This window comes from Apostichopus japonicus, chromosome 19 (assembly GCF_037975245.1).
Source record: "Apostichopus japonicus isolate 1M-3 chromosome 19, ASM3797524v1, whole genome shotgun sequence".
NCBI lineage: Eukaryota > Metazoa > Echinodermata > Holothuroidea > Aspidochirotida > Stichopodidae > Apostichopus > Apostichopus japonicus.
Window position 1 is genome coordinate 17,969,350 of NC_092579.1, and position 19,389 is coordinate 17,988,738.

General features: G+C 37.6%; 1 protein-coding gene across 1 annotated transcript; it reads right to left on the bottom strand.

The window, feature by feature from the left end:
- Positions 1-19: 19 nt before the first annotated feature.
- On the bottom strand, positions 20-14,094 carry LOC139960511 (solute carrier family 22 member 13-like). The gene is made up of 10 exons (XM_071958935.1): positions 13,286-14,094; positions 11,427-11,530; positions 10,592-10,746; positions 9,404-9,572; positions 8,629-8,770; positions 6,478-6,569; positions 5,519-5,727; positions 5,108-5,216; positions 4,293-4,502; positions 20-4,073 (listed from the first exon to the last, which is right to left on the bottom strand). Exons 1-10 carry the CDS (start codon positions 13,697-13,699, stop codon positions 3,941-3,943), a joined length of 1,737 nt encoding a protein of 578 aa, XP_071815036.1. The 5' UTR covers positions 13,700-14,094; the 3' UTR covers positions 20-3,940.
- Between the last annotated feature and the right edge of the window lie 5,295 nt (positions 14,095-19,389).

The following is a 19,389-nucleotide window of genomic DNA, read 5'->3' on the forward strand; positions in this document are numbered from 1 at the left end:
GATTTTGTTGCTGTTAGCATTTGATTTTTTTTTTTCATTTAATTCAAATGACATCTGTTTTACATAGTAAAATTGGATGTTGAGATGCTTGAGTGTTGACAACCACATGTAAACTAGAAAATCATAATATTTTAAGAATCACTTACACCTTTTGAATCCATTCAGTATATATTTATTTTTTAGTTTATTTATTTATTTCACATGGGGGTGGGTTAATAACCTGAAGCTACTAAAACTGAGGTTAAAGGAGACTAGAAAAGATAAATTAAATATGATTTACATATAATATTCTTCAAACTGAATTTTTAAAAATCAAAACCCTTTTTTTTCTTGCAAAACAAAATTGGATCTCATGTGAATAGCTATGAGGATTTTATAGAGAGGTCCACTCTTATTATCCATTGACTAGCTTTACTCATGTTTTCTTTCATTGATAACACAATGGGTACATTTGGGGGTAAAGTACTGAAATGCTTCCTAATTTGGGAATTTTTTTTTTTCATGTCATTTAGACATCCTTTACAGGGAAAATATCTTTCTTGTTTTTTTCTTTTTTTTTGGGACAGATTTGTTTTTAGCACTATATGTAGCATTTAACCCACATATAATGGTAATCCAGTCAAATTTAGAACAATCTTTGACAAGGTTGTTGTCTTGTCAGGTAAAATGGTCAGTTCTGGGCTGAGCTGTATGTTAGACTATTGTAGGAACACAAATAGGTGTGGAAAAAGGCCCTATCGTGTTCTTTAGGCTATTCTAGGAAAAACAATAGGTTTTGATAAAGACCTATTGTTATATTCAGAGGATCTTTGTTGCAATGTTAATTGAGGAATTGGTGTATATAATATTAGAACTGTTAAAAATAAAAACAGACATTAATACTTGCTGACTTATATTGTGATGTAAAATAAAGCTTAATATACCAGTATTATTAGCTAAAAAAAGAAGGTAACATTCATCTAACGTTAACAAAATAATAACAGGACTTTGTTTTGTGTGAAATTATAAGATAGAAGACTAAAAAGGGGTTTTCTTTTATAAACATAAGTCCAACACCTGTTGAGCTGTGGTAAAATCAATATCACTTCTTTCCACTGTTTTGGCCTGCACAACACAATGCAAAATGGTCACTTTCATGTTTAGAATAATGATCGTAGACTGAAAACAACCTTGTTTGAATAGTATGCACCAGTTAAAATACAGAAAAGTTGGTTTTATAAATGTTTAAGAGGTCTGGGGAGAGTAAGGATATATATACATGTATGTACATGAAATACTCATGTTTGTACATGAAATATAGATGTATATTACTTGATGTATGCATGTATGTACATGGAATATTGATGTATGTACATGAGGTAAACACGTGTGTACATGGAATATTGATGTATGTATGGGAAATATTCATATATGTACATGAAATATACATGTATGTACGTGAAATACACATGTATGTACGTGAAATATACATGTACTTATGTGAAATATACTGGACATGAAATGTACAGACACTGTTAATGAAATTAACTAAATGTAAGTAGGAATCTCGTATAGAGTAATTTGCATAGTTTTGTGCAATTGATATGTTAGTCTATGGTGATCCATTCAGCTTGCAAAGAGAAAGTTGTCTTTGGATGTTAGGTATAAGATGACTCACACATAGGAGAAGAGAGTCTCAGTGAGTTGGCCTTCTTAGAGCTAACTCACTCTAACAACAGACAAGATAAGGGAAAAGTGCATGTTGAGAACTCTGTCATACAAGTAGAGTGAAAAAAAAGAGAAAAAAGGGAGGGGGGCAGGGAGGGGAGAATGAGGTGTCTTGCTGAATTGTTGTTGCTTCCTCTCAGAGCAATCTTATTAAATTTATGGAGACCAGGCGTTCATGTTAGGGCCAATGTATCTGGTGGGGATTATTCTGTTTTTGATTATTCTGTTTTTTCCTTACAATTGTGAAAGGGAAATGTGCCTCTTTCAGATACTTCTTCTGTTCAGAGCAGTTTAGAATTATAGGCCTTCTGGAGCATACAAAAGTCTGTGATGTTTATATTGCTTGCGAATCTTACTATACATGAAATATGTTTATTTGTAATTTAAGACATGGAATACAACATTTGATGTTCTTTTATGAATTTATCTGGCAAATGGAAGGGAAGTATGTATAAAACATGAAATATGCTCTTTTAAGTTTGTTAGAATTTTGTGTGGTATTAATGCCCTTGTCTTCTATCTGGAGTAGAGAGGGGGGGGTGGGGAGGGATCTGTTCGGGAGGGACAAATGCGTGCAGTTATAAGTCGTTTCACTCACAGGAGTATGCCATTTTTTCCTGTTTTTTTTTTTCGGTAGTAAAATCTTGCTGACATGAATTAACCTATCAAATGATTCAAAATATTGAAAGAAAAATATGTCTAAATTTAAAGTATTATGTCGCTCATATCAATATATTACTGACTTGTACAGCAGTCATCGTACATTAAATAGTTGTTTTCATGTATGGTTCCTTATTTGGTGTTCCTATTTATTTTCCATGTTTGGTTACCTGCGGAAGGCATGGCAAGTATAACCTATGCAGTCAAGTTAGCGTGTGTGTTTGTGATGGCTCTAGCTTGTAAACACGATATCTCAAGATATAGGTAACCTATGTAATTCTCAGGGATGTAGCTGTCCCATAATTAGCTTCAGGGTTAGCTTGCAAACTCTCTTCTGCTGCATATGTAATGCATTTAAAGGCAAATAACGCTGGGAGTGGTTTTCCCGCTGGGTTTTTCAGTGCATTAGAATATTCAATAATTCACACCTTAGAAGCACCCCTTGTTGGTAATAACTGACCCTTTTCCTATTTTTTGTAATTCAAACTTGGCCTTTTGAAAAGTTAAGGATGGAGAAAATTTAAAAAAAAACAGAATGCAAAAATGCATTGTGGTTTCGATGTTGTAACCTAAGCAGTTTTCTTCATGAATCTGACGTCATGTATAGTGAGGGTGTACATGTTTACAAGGGTTCAACAATTTGACCCCTGGTGACCACAAATGACATTTGACCTCCACCAAAAACGATAGGCTTCTTGCACCCAATGTGGTACTTCTACACACTGGATATGAAATTGGTCTGACCGTGCCTTCTGAAGATATCGTGTTTACAAGCTGGGCGTCACAAACGCACTCACACACACTCACATACACACCCACATACGCCATCAAGAATGCATAGGTTACGGTTATCATCGAAACCAAAAAGATTAAAAAAGTTAAAATAATGTCGGTAAAAAGTATCGTTTTGTTGAAAATCGTACAAATGCTGAATTGGTGGATGGAAAGTTTTAAGATAACTGGTTTTCCCGCCTATCCTCCACAAATCAAAGACACATGTCCAGCTGCCCTTTGAAATTTGCGCACCTGACCCCGACCCCGACCCCACACCAACTTTCGGCAGTACATGCTCGCAGAATCATGCCATTGGCTGCATATGCTATCGAACACTATTAATATTAGGCAGAGGGAAGGATAGAGTAGAGGTATCTTTAGTTTCGAGCAAAATATTTATTTTTCAACTTGCGAAGAAAGAACACAAAACTAAAGTTTCAAATACATTAGTTGTTAGTGATACATAGAAAACAATTAATTGAAAGCTGCGGTAATATAAACATTAAGTGAAAACGAAGTCATATTCCGTTAAAATATCTACGTGAAAATACATGAAAATGACTAATTTGAATTAAAACAAAAATAACACCAGACATTTTTTTTGAAAGGGATGCTTTGGTTTCGAACTGTACTGACTTCCGTTGAAGTGTACTATTGACGTATATAAATTTATTTAAACAAAATCTTGACATCTTCCTGGAAAATCTAGAAGAAATTTTCAACAAAAATGATTAACTGTTCAGATAACAGGTAAAGCGAGTTGTATTCTCGTTATTTCTACTATTAGTTAGATTCTCAGTTATATTCTATCCTCGGATGTTTCTCCAAGAGTTTCTTTTTCTTCCCCCTCGTTATCCATACTTGTATTCGCCTTCCAGGAAGGATTTTCTATTCCAAACAGTAATGGTGGCTCTCTTAATTTTTCTAGTTTCCTACAAAACAGAACAAAACAAAAATATAATAACATCAAGAATATATAATAAATTCAAGACATATTTTTTATTTTTTTCATTTATAAAAAAATTCATTTTACAAATTTCTATTAATGACCTTATACAATATAGGCTAAATATTGATATAATATATGTCGATATATGTCGTTAACCTCATCAATACCATTACTACAAAGCTCACATTTCATTTCCACTCACCTGGCAAGTTGTTCAGTATCTTGGATAGTGGTAGGGAGGGGTTTCCCCTTTGTCTCCGGGAGAAGTAGGCAAAGTAAACCAGCTAAAGTAGCCGCACCTCCAAAAATAAAATACGGCAGACCTATCCAAACGTCCTCCAGAAGTAATATGAGAGGAGCAATAACGCTGCCTATGCGAGAAGTTAACGAAAACACACCAAGCCCGATGCTCCTGCAGGCAAAGTATTGGGAAAAAACAGGTGACCAGTTTACTATTCAGGAGGGTGTGGGGGTAGGGGGTGGAAGGAGTAGGGGAGGTGTGGAATGAGGAGAACGAGAGGAAGGGGAGATACCGATTCGTCCAACACGGCAGGATACAGAAATGTTGTACTCAAAGCCAAAGTGAATTAATCAGGTCACACATCAGGACTCTACGCATGCTACGTTCTACACTACCGCCCTCACTCATTTTCGGGGAAACATTTCATACTATAGTTTTAATGTAAGATATTGACCATTGATTTGAAACTTGGCTCGTTCAATGATCGGGGTGTTTGCGGAAATGTTGGAGGGCAGAGCAACGTGTCAGCAGTTTATCAAAATCTATCTTTTATTTCCTACGGTGACATTTACTCCCTCAGTATATGCTCTTATAAACTAAAAAATGTTCCTCTCACCTCTATAACATTGCTAGTGTACTCGTATGCAAATATGTAGAAACACATGTAGAGTGTAATGGTAACATTCAGTTAACTATAGGAGCTCAGTGACATTAAAATGTGAACTTGATTGTACTCCATTTTCTTCTTGTTTTATTGTTCGAGACTGCCAACATACCTTAAAGACGTTGGTACTAATTCCACAGCCCACGTGTAAACTAAAGAGAATGACATGGTTATTCCGAATTTTCCCGCCATAACTACTATCAGACGCCAAACACCAGCATCTGTGAACATAAAGTTAGCAGCATTATAAATATCATTATGTAACCATTTTTGTTGAGGTTGTGTAAGTAGTTTTTTTTTTTTTACAAGTTGACAATGAAACATAGTAACGACAGTGTTTAATGCCCTGTGCAAATACAATTATCTATAACACATACGCCAAATTGGGAAACACGTGAATTGCTTTATAATACTATAAAATACAAAACGTTAGATTCAACCATGAGTACTTTCGGTCCAGTGGAGAGTCTTGAAAAATAAAACACGACGATATCAAGAATGTCAAAAAGAAAGATAAACGCACCTATTAAAGGCGCAACGGAGCAGGATACACCAGCTAAGAGCATCGTGGCAAAGGTGGCGCGCTTTCTACCAAGCACATCCGCCACAAACATACAACAGAGGTAAGCTGGAATCTCGACCACCCCGGATATCATGAACGACAAGAAAGGATCCACACCTAATTCTGATGTACTTAAAGAGAGTCCATAATATACTAAACTTTGGACACACCTGGGGTATTAAGAAGATTTGAGAAAGGAAAATGACTTTAGCTGTTGAAATAAAACAAGATGTGACATATATATATAAACCGTTAACGAAAGCAAAGAAGTCTTTGGCCTAGAACGGGATTCGAACCAGTGACGTCAGGATTACAAGTTCTGTTCTCTACTAACTACGTCATCACATTAGTTAGAGATGATCTTTATCATAGCCATGCTTTTGCTGCCTGGGTGCATAAGGGATCACATTCCACTGTAGTTGTAGCAGCTAACAAGCTGTATAGGTTACCGCTTTCTTAGCGTTCACCCCGATGGTGACCTTTGACACGGTCACCATAGTAACGTGTCTTTGTCTGGTGCAAGTTTGTTGGTATTTAGACTTTGAGGTTGGTTACATGTTCATTACATTGGGTATTCGGGTTGTTCTTGTTGTTTTACCTGTGTTTGTATATGTGTTGGAAGGTTCTTGGACAAGATGTGGCACATTAAACAAGTTATTCATATTTCATTGTTTTATGGTATGTTTTCAGCTTGAGACAAAGAGGATCATGTCGAGATGGTGGTGGTTATTTAACAATATCCACCATTCAACTCTCAATTGGTTAGCTTGTATTACTGTGATAACAACGTAAACACAAAACTGAATGTGTTTACAACCATGCAAGTATACTTCTAAATAGTGATAAATGTGCTTTGACGATAACGGACAATGGGATTATGGGTATATAATACAATCTATATACAGATTATGAATACATACCAGTTAAAACACATATTTACAAAAATCAGTAAAACAACAGGACTGCGTATAAGATCACGAAATGTTCCCTTAACCTTGTCAGACGATTGGCACTGCAAGATAAAACATAGGAAGGTAAGACAGAGGAAGGTAAAACATAGGAAGGTAAAACAGAGGAAGGTAAAACAGAGATAGATAAAACATAGGAAGGTTAAACAGAGGAAGGGTAAAACATAGGAAGGTAACGCAGAGGAAGGTAAAACAGAGGTAGGTAAGACAGAGGAAGGTAGAACAGAGATAGATAAAACATAGGAAGGTTAAACAGATGAAGGTAAAACATAGGAAGGTAAAACAGAGGAAGATAAAACATAGGAAGGTAAAACAGAGGAAGGTAAAACATAGGAAGGTAAAACAGAGGAAGGTAAAACAGAGGAAGGTAAAACAGAGGAAGGTAAAACAGAGGAAGGTAAAACAGAGGAAGATAAAACATAGGAAGGTTAAACAGAGGAAGGTAAAACATAGGAAGGTAAAACAGAGGAAGGTAAAACATAGGAAGGTAAAACATAGGAAGGTAAAACAGAGGAAGGTAAAACAGAGGAAGATAAAACATAGGAAGGTTAAACAGAGGAAGGTAAAACAGAGGAAGATAAAACATAGGAAGGTAAAGCAGAGGAAGGTAAAACATAGGAAGGTAAAACAGAGGAAGGTAAAACAGAGGAAGGTTAAACAGAGGAAGATAAAACATAGGAAGGTAAAACAGAGGAAGGTAAAACAGAGATAGATAAAACATAGGAAGGTAACACAGAGGAAGATAAAACATAGGAAGGTAACACAGAGGAAGGTAAAACATAGGAAGGTAAAACAGAGGAAGGTTAAACAGAGGAAGGTAACACAGAGGAAGGTAAAACAGAGGAAGGTAAGACAGAGGAAGGTAAAACAGAGGAAGGTAAAACATAGGAAGGTAAAACATAGGAAGGTAAAACAGAGGAAGGTAAAACAGAGGAAGATAAAACATAGGAAGGTAAAACAGAGGAAGGTAAAACAGAGGAAGGTTAAACAGAGGAAGATAAAACATAGGAAGGTTAAACAGAGGAAGGTAAAACAGAGGAAGGTAAAACATAGGAAGGTAAAACATAGGAAGGTAAAACAGAGGAAGGTAAAACATAGGAAGGTAAAACAGAGGAAGGTTAAACAGAGGAAGGTAAAACAGAGGAAGGTAAAACATAGGAAGGTAAAACATAGGAAGGTAAAACAGAGGAAGGTAAAACAGAGGAAGATAAAACATACGAAGGTAAAACAGAGGAAGGTAAAACAGAGATAGATAAAACATAGGAAGGTTAAACAGAGGAAGGTAACACAGAGGAAGGTAAAACAGAGGAAGGTAAGACAGAGGAAGGTAAAACATAGGAAGGTAAAACATAGGAAGGTAACACAGAGGAAGGTAAAACAGAGGAAGGTAAGACAGAGGAAGGTAAAACAGAGGAAGGTAAAACAGAGGAAGGTAAAACATAGGAAGGTAAGACAGAGGAAGGTAAAACATAGGAAGGTAAAACATAGGAAGGTAACACAGAGGAAGGTAAAACAGAGGAAGGTAAGACAGAGGAAGATAAAACATAGGAAGGTAAAACAGAGGAAGATAAAACAGAGGAAGGTAAAACATAGGAAGGTAAAACAGAGGAAGGTAAAACATAGGAAGGTAAGACAGAGGAAGGTAAAACATAGGAAGGTAAGACAGAGGAAGGTAAAACAGAGGTAGGTAAGACAGAGGAAGGTAGAACAGAGATAGATAAAACATAGGAAGGTTAAACATAGGAAGGTAACACAGAGGAAGGTAAAACAGAGGAAGGTAATACAGAGGAAGGTAACACGTACAGAGGAAGGTAGAACAGATTAAGGTAGAACAGATTAAGGTTTAAAACAGAGGAAGGTAAAACAGAGGAAGGTAACACAGAGGAAGATAATACAGAGGAAGGTAAAACAGAGGAAGGTAAAACAGACTGAGAAAGGTTTAAGATAAATGACCCGGATATGAATATTAAAATCAGCTATCTAATAACGCTGAACTCTACTTATACAAGGTACATGAAAGATAAAAGTTAAAACTAACGCGACAAACATAATTTGATTCTTCAAGAGAAATGGAAATAACTATAATTAGCACATATAGCTTACCTCGTCCACATGACATACGCCATCAATGTACTCATCAGAAACAATCTTGCCATTCACTTTCGCTATTTTCTTAAGTATTTTTGCTGCTTTTTCAGGCTTTCTTTTCGTTATTAACCAACGAGGTGACTCGGGCACAAAAATACTTCGAAAGATAAAAACAAGAATTATCAATGAATATCAAAACATTTTCATATACAGAACGGTATATCAGTGGCTACCTAATATTGAATAGTAGCTAGTTTATTTATATATTTCTTGTTCACTGTCAGTTCTCGTTGTGTTGTTTGGTTATTGATTTGATGTGAGTTTTCCTTGTGTCTGTGGGTGGTCCTTTGACAAAACCCCTTTTCTGTTTTTCTCCTTTCGTATCTCGTCCATTTCCCTTGTATTTCTTATCCAGGGAATGTAAAACCCACGATTGATTTATTTTTTAAATTCCTTTGAAGTTTCCAAATCTTGTTCGTTCCTTTTTCTTTCTTTTGTTTTTGTCATCCATGCTTTACTCTCTTTTTATTTTATATAATATTTAATATTTATCTTTGGCGTATTACCAAAAAAAAAATTGCAATGGATCAAACTAAATCACTCTTACGTTATAATTAAATTTTTCGGTATCTGTGAGTAATGAGATGACTCCACGAAAATTGGTCAAGAAATATCTAGTAATCATTAGCAAATCCAGGGCTAAATAAGTTATTAACAATTTCTTTGAATAGCGCCCTCTACTAAGTAACATTCTGTTTCTTTAATACATTCGGTGTTCTTTGGTACTTACTACGTTACGATAAGTGCCAGCATCATAGGTAGCGATATCGTTATCTCTAGTATCCTCCAGTTAGTGAGAAACTTCGCAATCGCAGCAAAAATCATGTAACCGAAAGCCCAAAACACCCACAGTAAGTTACCAACCAACACCCTCTTAGAGGGCGCTACTAGCTCGTTGACTGTGGAAAGATTAGAGATTATTTACATCATCAAATATCGAAATTGAAAGATGGGCAATGTGATGTTTCTATGCTTGTAACTCTTTAAGAATGATAACTTGGTGTACTTTTTATTCAGCCTTTGGCTTTGAGAGAAACGTGACGTTCTATTTGAGAGGAGAAATACACCCCCAATGGAATGAAAATGGTCTTTGGGGACGCTACGCAAGAATATTTCCCAGTTGTGTGTACCAGTATAGGCTAGGTATATGGGAGTATATCTAGGTCAGGGTTTCCCTAACTTTATCCCCCCACGAACCCCCTGTGGATGTCAGTGTCGTCCACGAACCCCCAACTTTTCGAAACACGATCTAAGTCATTATTATACTATAATACGTATAACAGTGCTTCATAAAAGATCAAGTTCATAGTGTAATATTGTAGAAGTTGTCGATGGGTACGACTTTTGTACATTACAAAATTATATGATATATCAGATTTTAGTTCAACAAAAAGTACTCTAGTTTTGACTTTCAGAAACGTCTCACGAATTCCCTGGGCTGGACTCACGCACCGTCCCCTGGAGGTTCATGCACCCCAGTTAGCGAACCCCTGATCTAGGTATATTAGGTATACTAGGTTACTCAGTAACTTGTGCAACACGATGTATTATCAATTAGTCCAGAGCAATGAAGCTTAAATGTAATTCAATGTAGTCCCTGCTTGTTATAAATTTAAAAGAACATGTTTAATTGTGTTACTTAATTTTATGAACAAACGAAACGGATTAATATGCAGGCCTGATCCGGGGACTCTATGCCATCATCGACTTACATCTTTAAAGGAGTATTACAGACAGTTAGCGTTAAATTTTGGATCATTAGTGCTGACCTTTATAGGTATTTGAAGTATTATATATATATATATATATATATATATATATATATATATATATATATATATATATATATATATATATATACACATGTGAAGCACAGAAGTACTCATCGCATGCTTTGCTAACTTATCTGATAACGCACTCAAAACAAAGTCTGCGAGGCCGATCCCTCTAAGAAGCATTGCCGAACAGAATCGTAGGATCATGTACATCCAAATGCTAGTCGAGAAGGCAGTTGCTACGCCAACCGCCGCAGACGTTACGTAACATAGCAACTGTGTTCTACGGCGACCGATCCTAGAGAAAGAAAGGAAGAAAAAACGATCAATGCAGGAAATATGTATAAACTATAAAGCAATGTTTCAGATATTTATTTCGTAATTAACGATATTGACGTGGTAGTTTCTCAGCAATTCCAAAGATGCTCCGAGTTATCATGATCTCAATTGGAAATTGTCTGTAGCAGCTCACAATTTCAGATATCGTATATCTGATATTTCACGATAAAACGACTTTCCATACGGACGCCTATACATCATCTGGGTTTGTATCATCTCTGTTAACCACGGCCTAAATTATTCACGGAGAGCTCCTGAATATACATAACATTTACAACTTCAACTCAAAAATCGTGATACTTTGTGAAAATCACCTCAAGTATTTTGTTTTTGCCTTGTCTTTTATACTTCTTTTGCTTTGCGTTTAATTACTTTATTCATCATTGCTGATCATTTCCAATCATAAGGCCCCGAGTTCGAGTCACTCCAAGGTTAATGTATGTCGTCCAGTTACAGAGTTGTTGACAATTGACAATTCATAATCATGGACGTTTAATATGATTGTAGAGACTGACTTTGGTCAGCTTGCGGCTTTGATAAGCCAAATGGTGCATCTTCGCGAGTTCCTGCTTGCAGGAGGATCTAAAATACATATATACATACACACGCACACGCACACATACATTTCAAAACACTTACATGTCAGCTGCTGCTCCAGCTATGAAACTGCCCGCCAAACTCCCAGCGAAGAATGCCGACTGTGCGAGTTTTGCTAGATAACTTTTGTCGCACACCAAATCGAACTATACCGCATAAAAGTGAAGCAGAAACGAAAAAGAAGAAATGAACATATTTTTAAGAAATTATTAAAAAGAAAGACAGTAAACAAGAATGCAAAAAGCATTTCTCGTCGCGAATAAGACAGAATGATATAAATTCGAACTTGTACTTAATTGCCCAACAAAGTTTAAACTACTATTGTTGAAAAGAAAACAACAAATCTGAAAGGAAGAAAGAAAGACCTTGGTAAAATAAATATACTAAAAAATATCCCAAATCTATTATTCTATAGAATTCCTGAATTTTTCTCATTCATTTCATATAGACATATACGTGAATAATGGTACCCTTCGGTATTTTGCAAGTTGTTCGCCCACTCAAAATATTTTGGGTTTCGAATTACGTTATCCAAGTTTTACCTTGTTTAGCTAATGATGCAATGGACACCCAACGTTACAGGTGGCTTGGTAGAACACTAATAAGAGTAGTAAAAATGATTTACTGTCCGTTAAACCAACGGTTGATAACTCCTATACAGTTCATTGCTTTCAGAATTTATCAGTCTATAGGTGTAAGAAGGGTAACTACTGAGATCGATTAGGGAACTCGAACTGAGGATTGAAGCCCCCCCCCCCTCCTCCCTCTACCCACCCCCTCCCGCCTCCATTGTCATTTAGGGGAAATCGCAGAAAATTCAAAATTATTTTGCAGCACAACTTTTCGTTTATACCTAATCATAGACCTACTGTAACTTTTAGTCTAAATATGTACAGAATGTACCATTTGACTTCTCAATTCTAATTGTATATTTTATTATTTTTATAATTTTGTATATTTGCGCCTTATAGGAACTGTGTATTATTATGATTATTATTATTATTTTCCACACCCTATATAGGAGACGAAATGCATTGTTTGGTATATGCCTATAATGATGGATATACTGACCCACCGTACTTCCAAATAGGCGTAGACTACTGTACAAGTAATTTACTGCGGCGTTCCATAAAAACCGAAACTGAAGATATTTGTATATAGACGGAGAAAATAGATTACACACGTGATCTACGACAATACGAAAACCGTGACATAAGGTCGAAAAGTCAATAAATTATCGGGACGTTTGACTATCTAGAAATAAATTCATGTGTGAGCCAAATGTATAACAGTTCTTTTCAGGAGAAGTGACACTTCAGGAGAAGGGACACACAAAACTTCAAAAGGCCAATGAGGTGTATACTCCTTATCAACCCACACACAAAACATTAAATATAGTTATTAATAAAACTTTGAATGTACACCAATGATATAGACCTAAGTTATATAGCTTTGGAGAGGATGAGGAGACTGCAAGCACAACTTCACTCAGTATATGCTTGTATTTATCTGATTGTTTTCATGTTACAGTGCGGCATCATACAGTAAAGCTGCCTACAACAGACATACCGTTGCACATACATCTGTACACATTCTACTCAACAATAGGATAAACTGCAGTGACAATGGAAAGGATAAAGAAATAGGCCTACAAGGTACTTCGTAGGCTATCAGGCTAACCCCCCATGACCTATATATGCCACAACCTATATATGCCTTAGATGCACTAACTCTCGTCTAAATTTGGATTTTCCGGGGAAGTCAGCTGCAACGACACAAGGGGGTTCGGTTGGAGGGGGAGGGGTGGTTGGTAAGTGGCCGATTACCCCAACCACCTCCTTCAATTTGAGTCATGTTCTATTTACTAAATTATAACTATTTTTAATTTATACTATACTTACATCTATGATAATAGAGCTAGATGAAGATGTCCTGTTGAAGACCCATCCCTCATCACAGCCGATAATATCCGTAGAGTTAATCCAGTCATCAGAGGAATATGCTGTTGCGAGACTAATACCTGTCACGTTATATTTATGACATTGATCTTCTTCCGTTACATTGCCAAAATTATTTTGCGTAAACGGGATAGATAAATCCCGCTTCAAAAGCCCGCATTCCGTTTCGCTGATATTTAGCCCACCACATGTCTCGTTTGGCCAAGCTTTGCAGTGGTGTTCAGTATCTTGAATAGTTAATACCTGAATATAGATATACGATGCCGCGAGAAGATGTGGTAAACTTAACACAGATAAGATAAACTTTTGATATCTACCAAACTTCCCAATCTCCGTGAAAACCGCTTGAAAATCCATGTTGGTATATAAATAGCTAGTGTACGTTAGGATAGTGCGACATTACAACGCAACTGTTAACTGGAACGCATAGTGTTACAGTTACCGCTGACCAGCTTACATTCCTATTTCCCTAACCAGATCCGAGGAACATAAAACTTTGGAGGACACTTGTGAACCAATCAATGTTCTGATGAGGGCGCGAGATTCAATGAAATATGTATGCTAACACATTTTATGATGTACTAGTCATGCAGATTCTAGAGATTCTAGACGTCATAGATATCGCCGTTTAGAGAGTTCATTTGCTATCACCAGACCTCATAGCTCTCTCAGTTAGACACTCTACGTATTTTAGCACCATCTATATATACCGATACTCCATAGTTTATTAGAGATCACTAGCTTGATTCGGTATTCTGCACACGGTAAATAGTATGAAGGTGTATAACACTGACATGAATAAGAGCGGTGTGTCAATAGACCAATTGTAAACCTGAACAATATAATCGACCTGAATGGGTGGGTGAGTCTGCGCAGAAATTGGGTTAAGTGTATAATCCATGCAACCTGGATAGCTTTCATGGACAGCATCCACAATGTTCTGGGATTTTATTTTTTGACACCGTGGAACCTTTAAAGGTACCGAGTGTTATCTGATGTTTGATTTCGAAACGAAATACAGGTGATCCACTAGTATCACAGCGTCTACCGTTATTTTGTTCTCGCTTTATTCGGATGAGTGCATTGCGCAATACTCGTTGGTGCTATAAATGAACTTTCACTAAGGCCTCACGAGAGAGGGGTACATGGGGGGGGGGGGGGTTACAGCCCCAATGGAGATTCACAAAACTAAAGAATATGTTCGGAAAAGAGTTACAAGTTCTCCCCAGACTCTTGGTTTCAGTCGATTGTTATAAAAAAAACACCATGCAGGCACCTCAGTAATAAAACAAAGCCAACGCGTTTTCCTAGCGTAGCGTTGAGCACCACGCTTAGCACGTAGCGCTTGGCACTCGAAGCGCTTAGCACTAATTCGCGTAGCACTAAAGAGCAAAGACAGAAGGTTATTCGTCTTTAAATGAGGGGATAAATACGAGGGGAACCGGTCTTAAATTTGATTTGAGACCGATGATGACGTCATCGAGGAGGCTGAGCGGACTGAGGCGATAGCCGAGGTCCGCTGCCCTTCTCGATGAAGTCATCAGAGGTTCATTAATGACCCTCACAAATGTTAGAAAACGGCATTTTTTCGCTAATTTTTTGCTGATCTGTATTTAATTCTCCTTATGCCTCCCTTGATCTTGTTCCTGAATGACGTAATAGTCACCTCATGTAAAACAGCATTTTCTTCCCACGAACATTAAGAGTGAAAAAATACAAATGAAGCAGTGTCGTTTGGTCTTAAATTTTGGTAGTTAAAATCAATTCATAAATGCCTAAACCAACTTTCTGTATACTGGACCAGTCAGTGGCGTAGGAAGGTACTTTTAAGTGGGGGGGGGGGGCTGAAGACTGATGGCCGGCCTGGGGGAGGGGTCTAAGGGGAGGGGGTGTCCCCCTCCTCTTTGGAATTTTTTGCATTTCCAGGTAGCCTCAAATGCAATTTGGTGCAATATAGCACACTTCAACACCCACTCCATTTTGTAAACTTAATTTTGTATTTTCACCAGGCCTTAGATGCAATTTGGTGCTCCAAATGAGATTTTTTTCTCATTTGGAAATGAAAAAGGGGTTTTCTGACTTGCGAAGCGGGGGGGGGGGGGGCGGAATGATACTTCCGCCCCTCCACATTTTTCACTGGGGGGCTGGCGCCCCCCCCAGCCCCCCGGTTCCTACGCCCTTGGGACCAGTCTCGAATGCGATTCGAGACTGGTCAATTGTATAGAGAGGAGAACTGCTTCTGGATCGAAATGTTAGACAAACACTGGTTTGTTGCCGTGGAAATTGACAAAATTTAGACACTGCACATCTGCCACGATATTAATGTCTGTTAGGATATATTGGCTGTCCATCTGTGTCACATAAATGTGGTCTTAATTTGTTTTCTTCTCAGGTAGCCTCTGATGAAGATCATGCTAGGATCAAAACGTCAGGCTCTCTAACTGTTACATCACCCTAGACAAGACGCTTGCAGTTGATAAGATGCTTGCTAACAGTAGAACGAAGAAGGAGAACTAAGTATCTTTGTAGGTTCGAGATGCCTATGTGTTACTGGAAACAAATTAAACTGAGCTAAAAAACTCTGGACTTCTCTGAAACACATCATGTTACATGATGAAGGCAACTGAACAGGTCAGTGACAATTATAATCACTTTTGAATTTTGAACAATTTTTTTTCGAAACTCACTCAAGATGGAGATAGGGCACGGAACCTAAATAAACTTTATCCAGTCTCAAGCCTAACTCCAGTCCCCATTATACATATAGAGACTGTATAACCGTATGATTATAATATATGCTCCGTCAAGTGAGTATCACCGTTTCCATGGAAATTATCAAGTGTAAGGGTAGTAAGCGATCTACTGTGTACTGTGGTTTTAGGAGTGTTAGCTCAGTGGTTAACGCCGGTGCCTTTCAATCATAAGGTCCCGGTTCGACCGGGTTCACTCCCAGATTAATGTCTGTCGTCCAGTTACACAGTTGTTGACAATTGACAATTCATAATCATGGACGTTAAATATGATTCTAAGAGACTGACTTCGGTCATCTCGCGACTTTGATAAGCCAATGAGGCTTCTTCGCGAATTCCTGCTTGCAGGAGGATCTAAAATACATACATGCATACATGCACACATACTGTTTATACACGTGATTACATAATCTTAGCCAAAAGGCCGATCACGACATAAGTTCTTTGTTGGTTTTTGTGTTCTTTCCCATTGTGAAGAGCAATAGAGGAATCAGGTGGTCCTGATTAAAAGTTGATATAAGGTTCTACACTGGTTGCTACAAATTGGTTCGATTCCTTCAGTTTCAACGTCCTTTCAGGTACTTGTTAGATATAACGAGGCCTAATTGGGATTCCAGTAATGGTGAAGCTCTTCAATTGTTCATCAGAACTTAATCCAGTGTCTCGCAAAACTGATGGAATGAATTGTTATCACATATGTGGATAACTGTCCAGTTAAACGGTATATTTTCTAAGCTGAAGGCATACCCATTCAATTCATCGGATTTGTATCGAAATATAACAAATATTTTAAAAGAAACTTGGAGCTTCCGAAACTATCCTTAACACGTGAATTGGTTACCTACCACAAGACTGGCAATGCCATAATGATACACGTTAGCTATGGGTCAATCATCTCCATCAGGCCCGTTGCCAGGATTTTCCTATTTGGAGAGGCACAAGCAATTTAAGGCGAGGGAATCAATATTTTCAGTAGGCGAACAACACTCGTGTCCTGTAGTAAGTTGTAACATTTTGTACACATGCTTTTGGCACAGATAAGAGCACGGTAATCTACAGAGTGTGGGTTGGGTTGGGCCGGGAGGGGGGGGGGGGGCGTTTCCGCGTAACCAAGCCTGGCCACAGGACTGGTCATTATGCTCACGCTCAATAATGGTATAGTTATGGTAGTAACAGGTGCCAGGTTTTTGTTTCTAATATTTAAGGTTCATAATGGGAGGTAAGGGATATAAGAACAGCAAAAGCAACTGCCTACACTGGGGTTTGAACCCTAGACATGGAGTTTGTCTTGAGAACTAACCACTGCGCCAATTTAACTGTTGAGAAATAATGCTCGTTTCTAATATTTTAGGTTTATAATGGAATTAAAGAGGTAAGAATAGAAAAAGGAAAACTGCCTTCACTGGGCTTTGAACCCTAGACAAGGAGTTTGTCTTGCTCTTTTGGCACAAAGCACCAACCACTGTATCTATTGAGAAATATTGTTTCTTTCTAATATTTAAAGGTTCATAATGGAAAAATTTAACTGCCTTTACTGGGGCTTGAACCCTAAACATTGAGTTTTTCTCGCTCTTCAGGTACATACCACTAACCCATGGGCGCAGAACCAGCGGGACGCTTCCCCACCAACTTTTTCAGTGGTGGGGACATGATATACCGTGTCCCCACCAATTTGTCATGACCAAACGCTGCATTTCAAATTACCGCCCTGTATTGAACTTTGGCGCAGTTTAATCCAGCATTGTGAAAATGATATGCTATAAAAGACGAGAATTATTACTATTGACACTGTTAGGCGTGACTTCTCCGCTGAAGTATTAACACATTCAATCATGTGAAACATAATCTATACACGAGGCTGGTAAATTGTGGTCAGTAAAACGGACTCGGTGCGAACAAAACAATCGTAGACAACTCACACTGTGAGCTAGCTTCAAGTCTTGCAGTGGTTCCACATTCACTTGAATTACCTGAAGTTTTGGTCAATTTCGGGAAATATTTTGAGAAGATAACATTTTGGAAGGGAAGTATTTGGATGTTTCTAATTATATGTCTCTGATGTAAGAATAAACTGGGCCTTACAACCTGCTACACTATAGTACTCTTTTCATCGTACTGTGAGACGTATGAGCTTTCTAAGATGAATATACGAGCATGCAGGAGCAGCATTCATATAAGTCGATGTAACTTAAATTATCACTAGTTCTCATTTTATCATATTTATCCACAGTTGTTGAATATAGGACGGAAATCGCATTTGCGGCAGTCTATAATTGTTATCTGACCCATCGTATACAAAAGTCTTCTTGGATTATTATTCCCCTGATTTTTTTTTTCTGCAGACGCTCATGTATTTCCCCAAACTCAATTTCTAAGCCATGAGATCTAAGACTTATACTACAACCAGTTAAAACAACAGTAACGGGCAGTATGTTGTCACCCTCCCTTCCATTTTTAAAGAAAAAATTTTGATTACAACATTGAACTCTTCTATCGCCTAGCATACACAACTTCCGAGGAACAACACAAAACCGGAAAACATTTATGAATAACAAAGATTTGATTTGACTGCTTTGAAATCACGTATCACTGACAAGATGCGTCGAGCGCCTTCTCTCGTCGCTTCTATCGCTTCTAATTCTTAGCAATCGGGAGGTTCGGGGTTGGATTCCAGGCCGGGACATAGTGAAGTGGGTTTTTTATCCAGGAGAAATCTACGGTTTTCCCATCTGAAATGACTTTCTAAATTGAAAAAATTCCAATTATGATTATTATTATTATTATATTATTATTATTATTCTGATGATTATCATTATTATTATGATTATTATTATTATATACAACTTCCGAGGAACAATAGCAAACCGAAAAACTTTTAGGCAGAACTAAGGTTTCTCAAACCTTTATTCTGCCTAATTTGTGAAAATCGGTTTCAACAACAGAAGAACGGCAGATTTGCTTGATTGCAGTGAATCACCTGTTACAAAAGGAGGCGTACAAAGAAATTGTATATCATCGTTTGATCCATTTTAATTTGTGATTGAAAATTCAATGAACGAGTACGAGTGCGAACGGCCGACGCACCTCGACTCTGTGATTGAAAAGTTCACGCTCGCCCACGATATAAATATGCAAGTTTGGCTGTCACTCAAATGGACGATCTCTAAGACGACGATCTCTGAGTGGGCGATCTCTGAATGGACGATTTCTGAATCACGACCATTTCTCAGTCGCGGCGGTTTCTAAGTCAACGGCCATTTCTAAATTGACGGTTCCCGAAAATGTGGGTGTGTTTGC

Bases quoted from the DNA above. Each gene is read 5' to 3' on its own strand.
- LOC139960511 (XM_071958935.1), bottom strand. From the start codon at position 13,699: ATGGATTTTCAAGCGGTTTTCACGGAGATTGGGAAGTTTGGTAGATAT. The intron at 5,217-5,518 runs GTGCGTTTATCT...TTATGTTCACAG, and splicing joins CTCCGTTGCGCCTTTAATAG to ATGCTGGTGTTTGGCGTCTG. The intron at 4,074-4,292 runs GTGAGTGGAAAT...TCTGTTTTGTAG, and splicing joins GATACTGAACAACTTGCCAG to GAAACTAGAAAAATTAAGAG.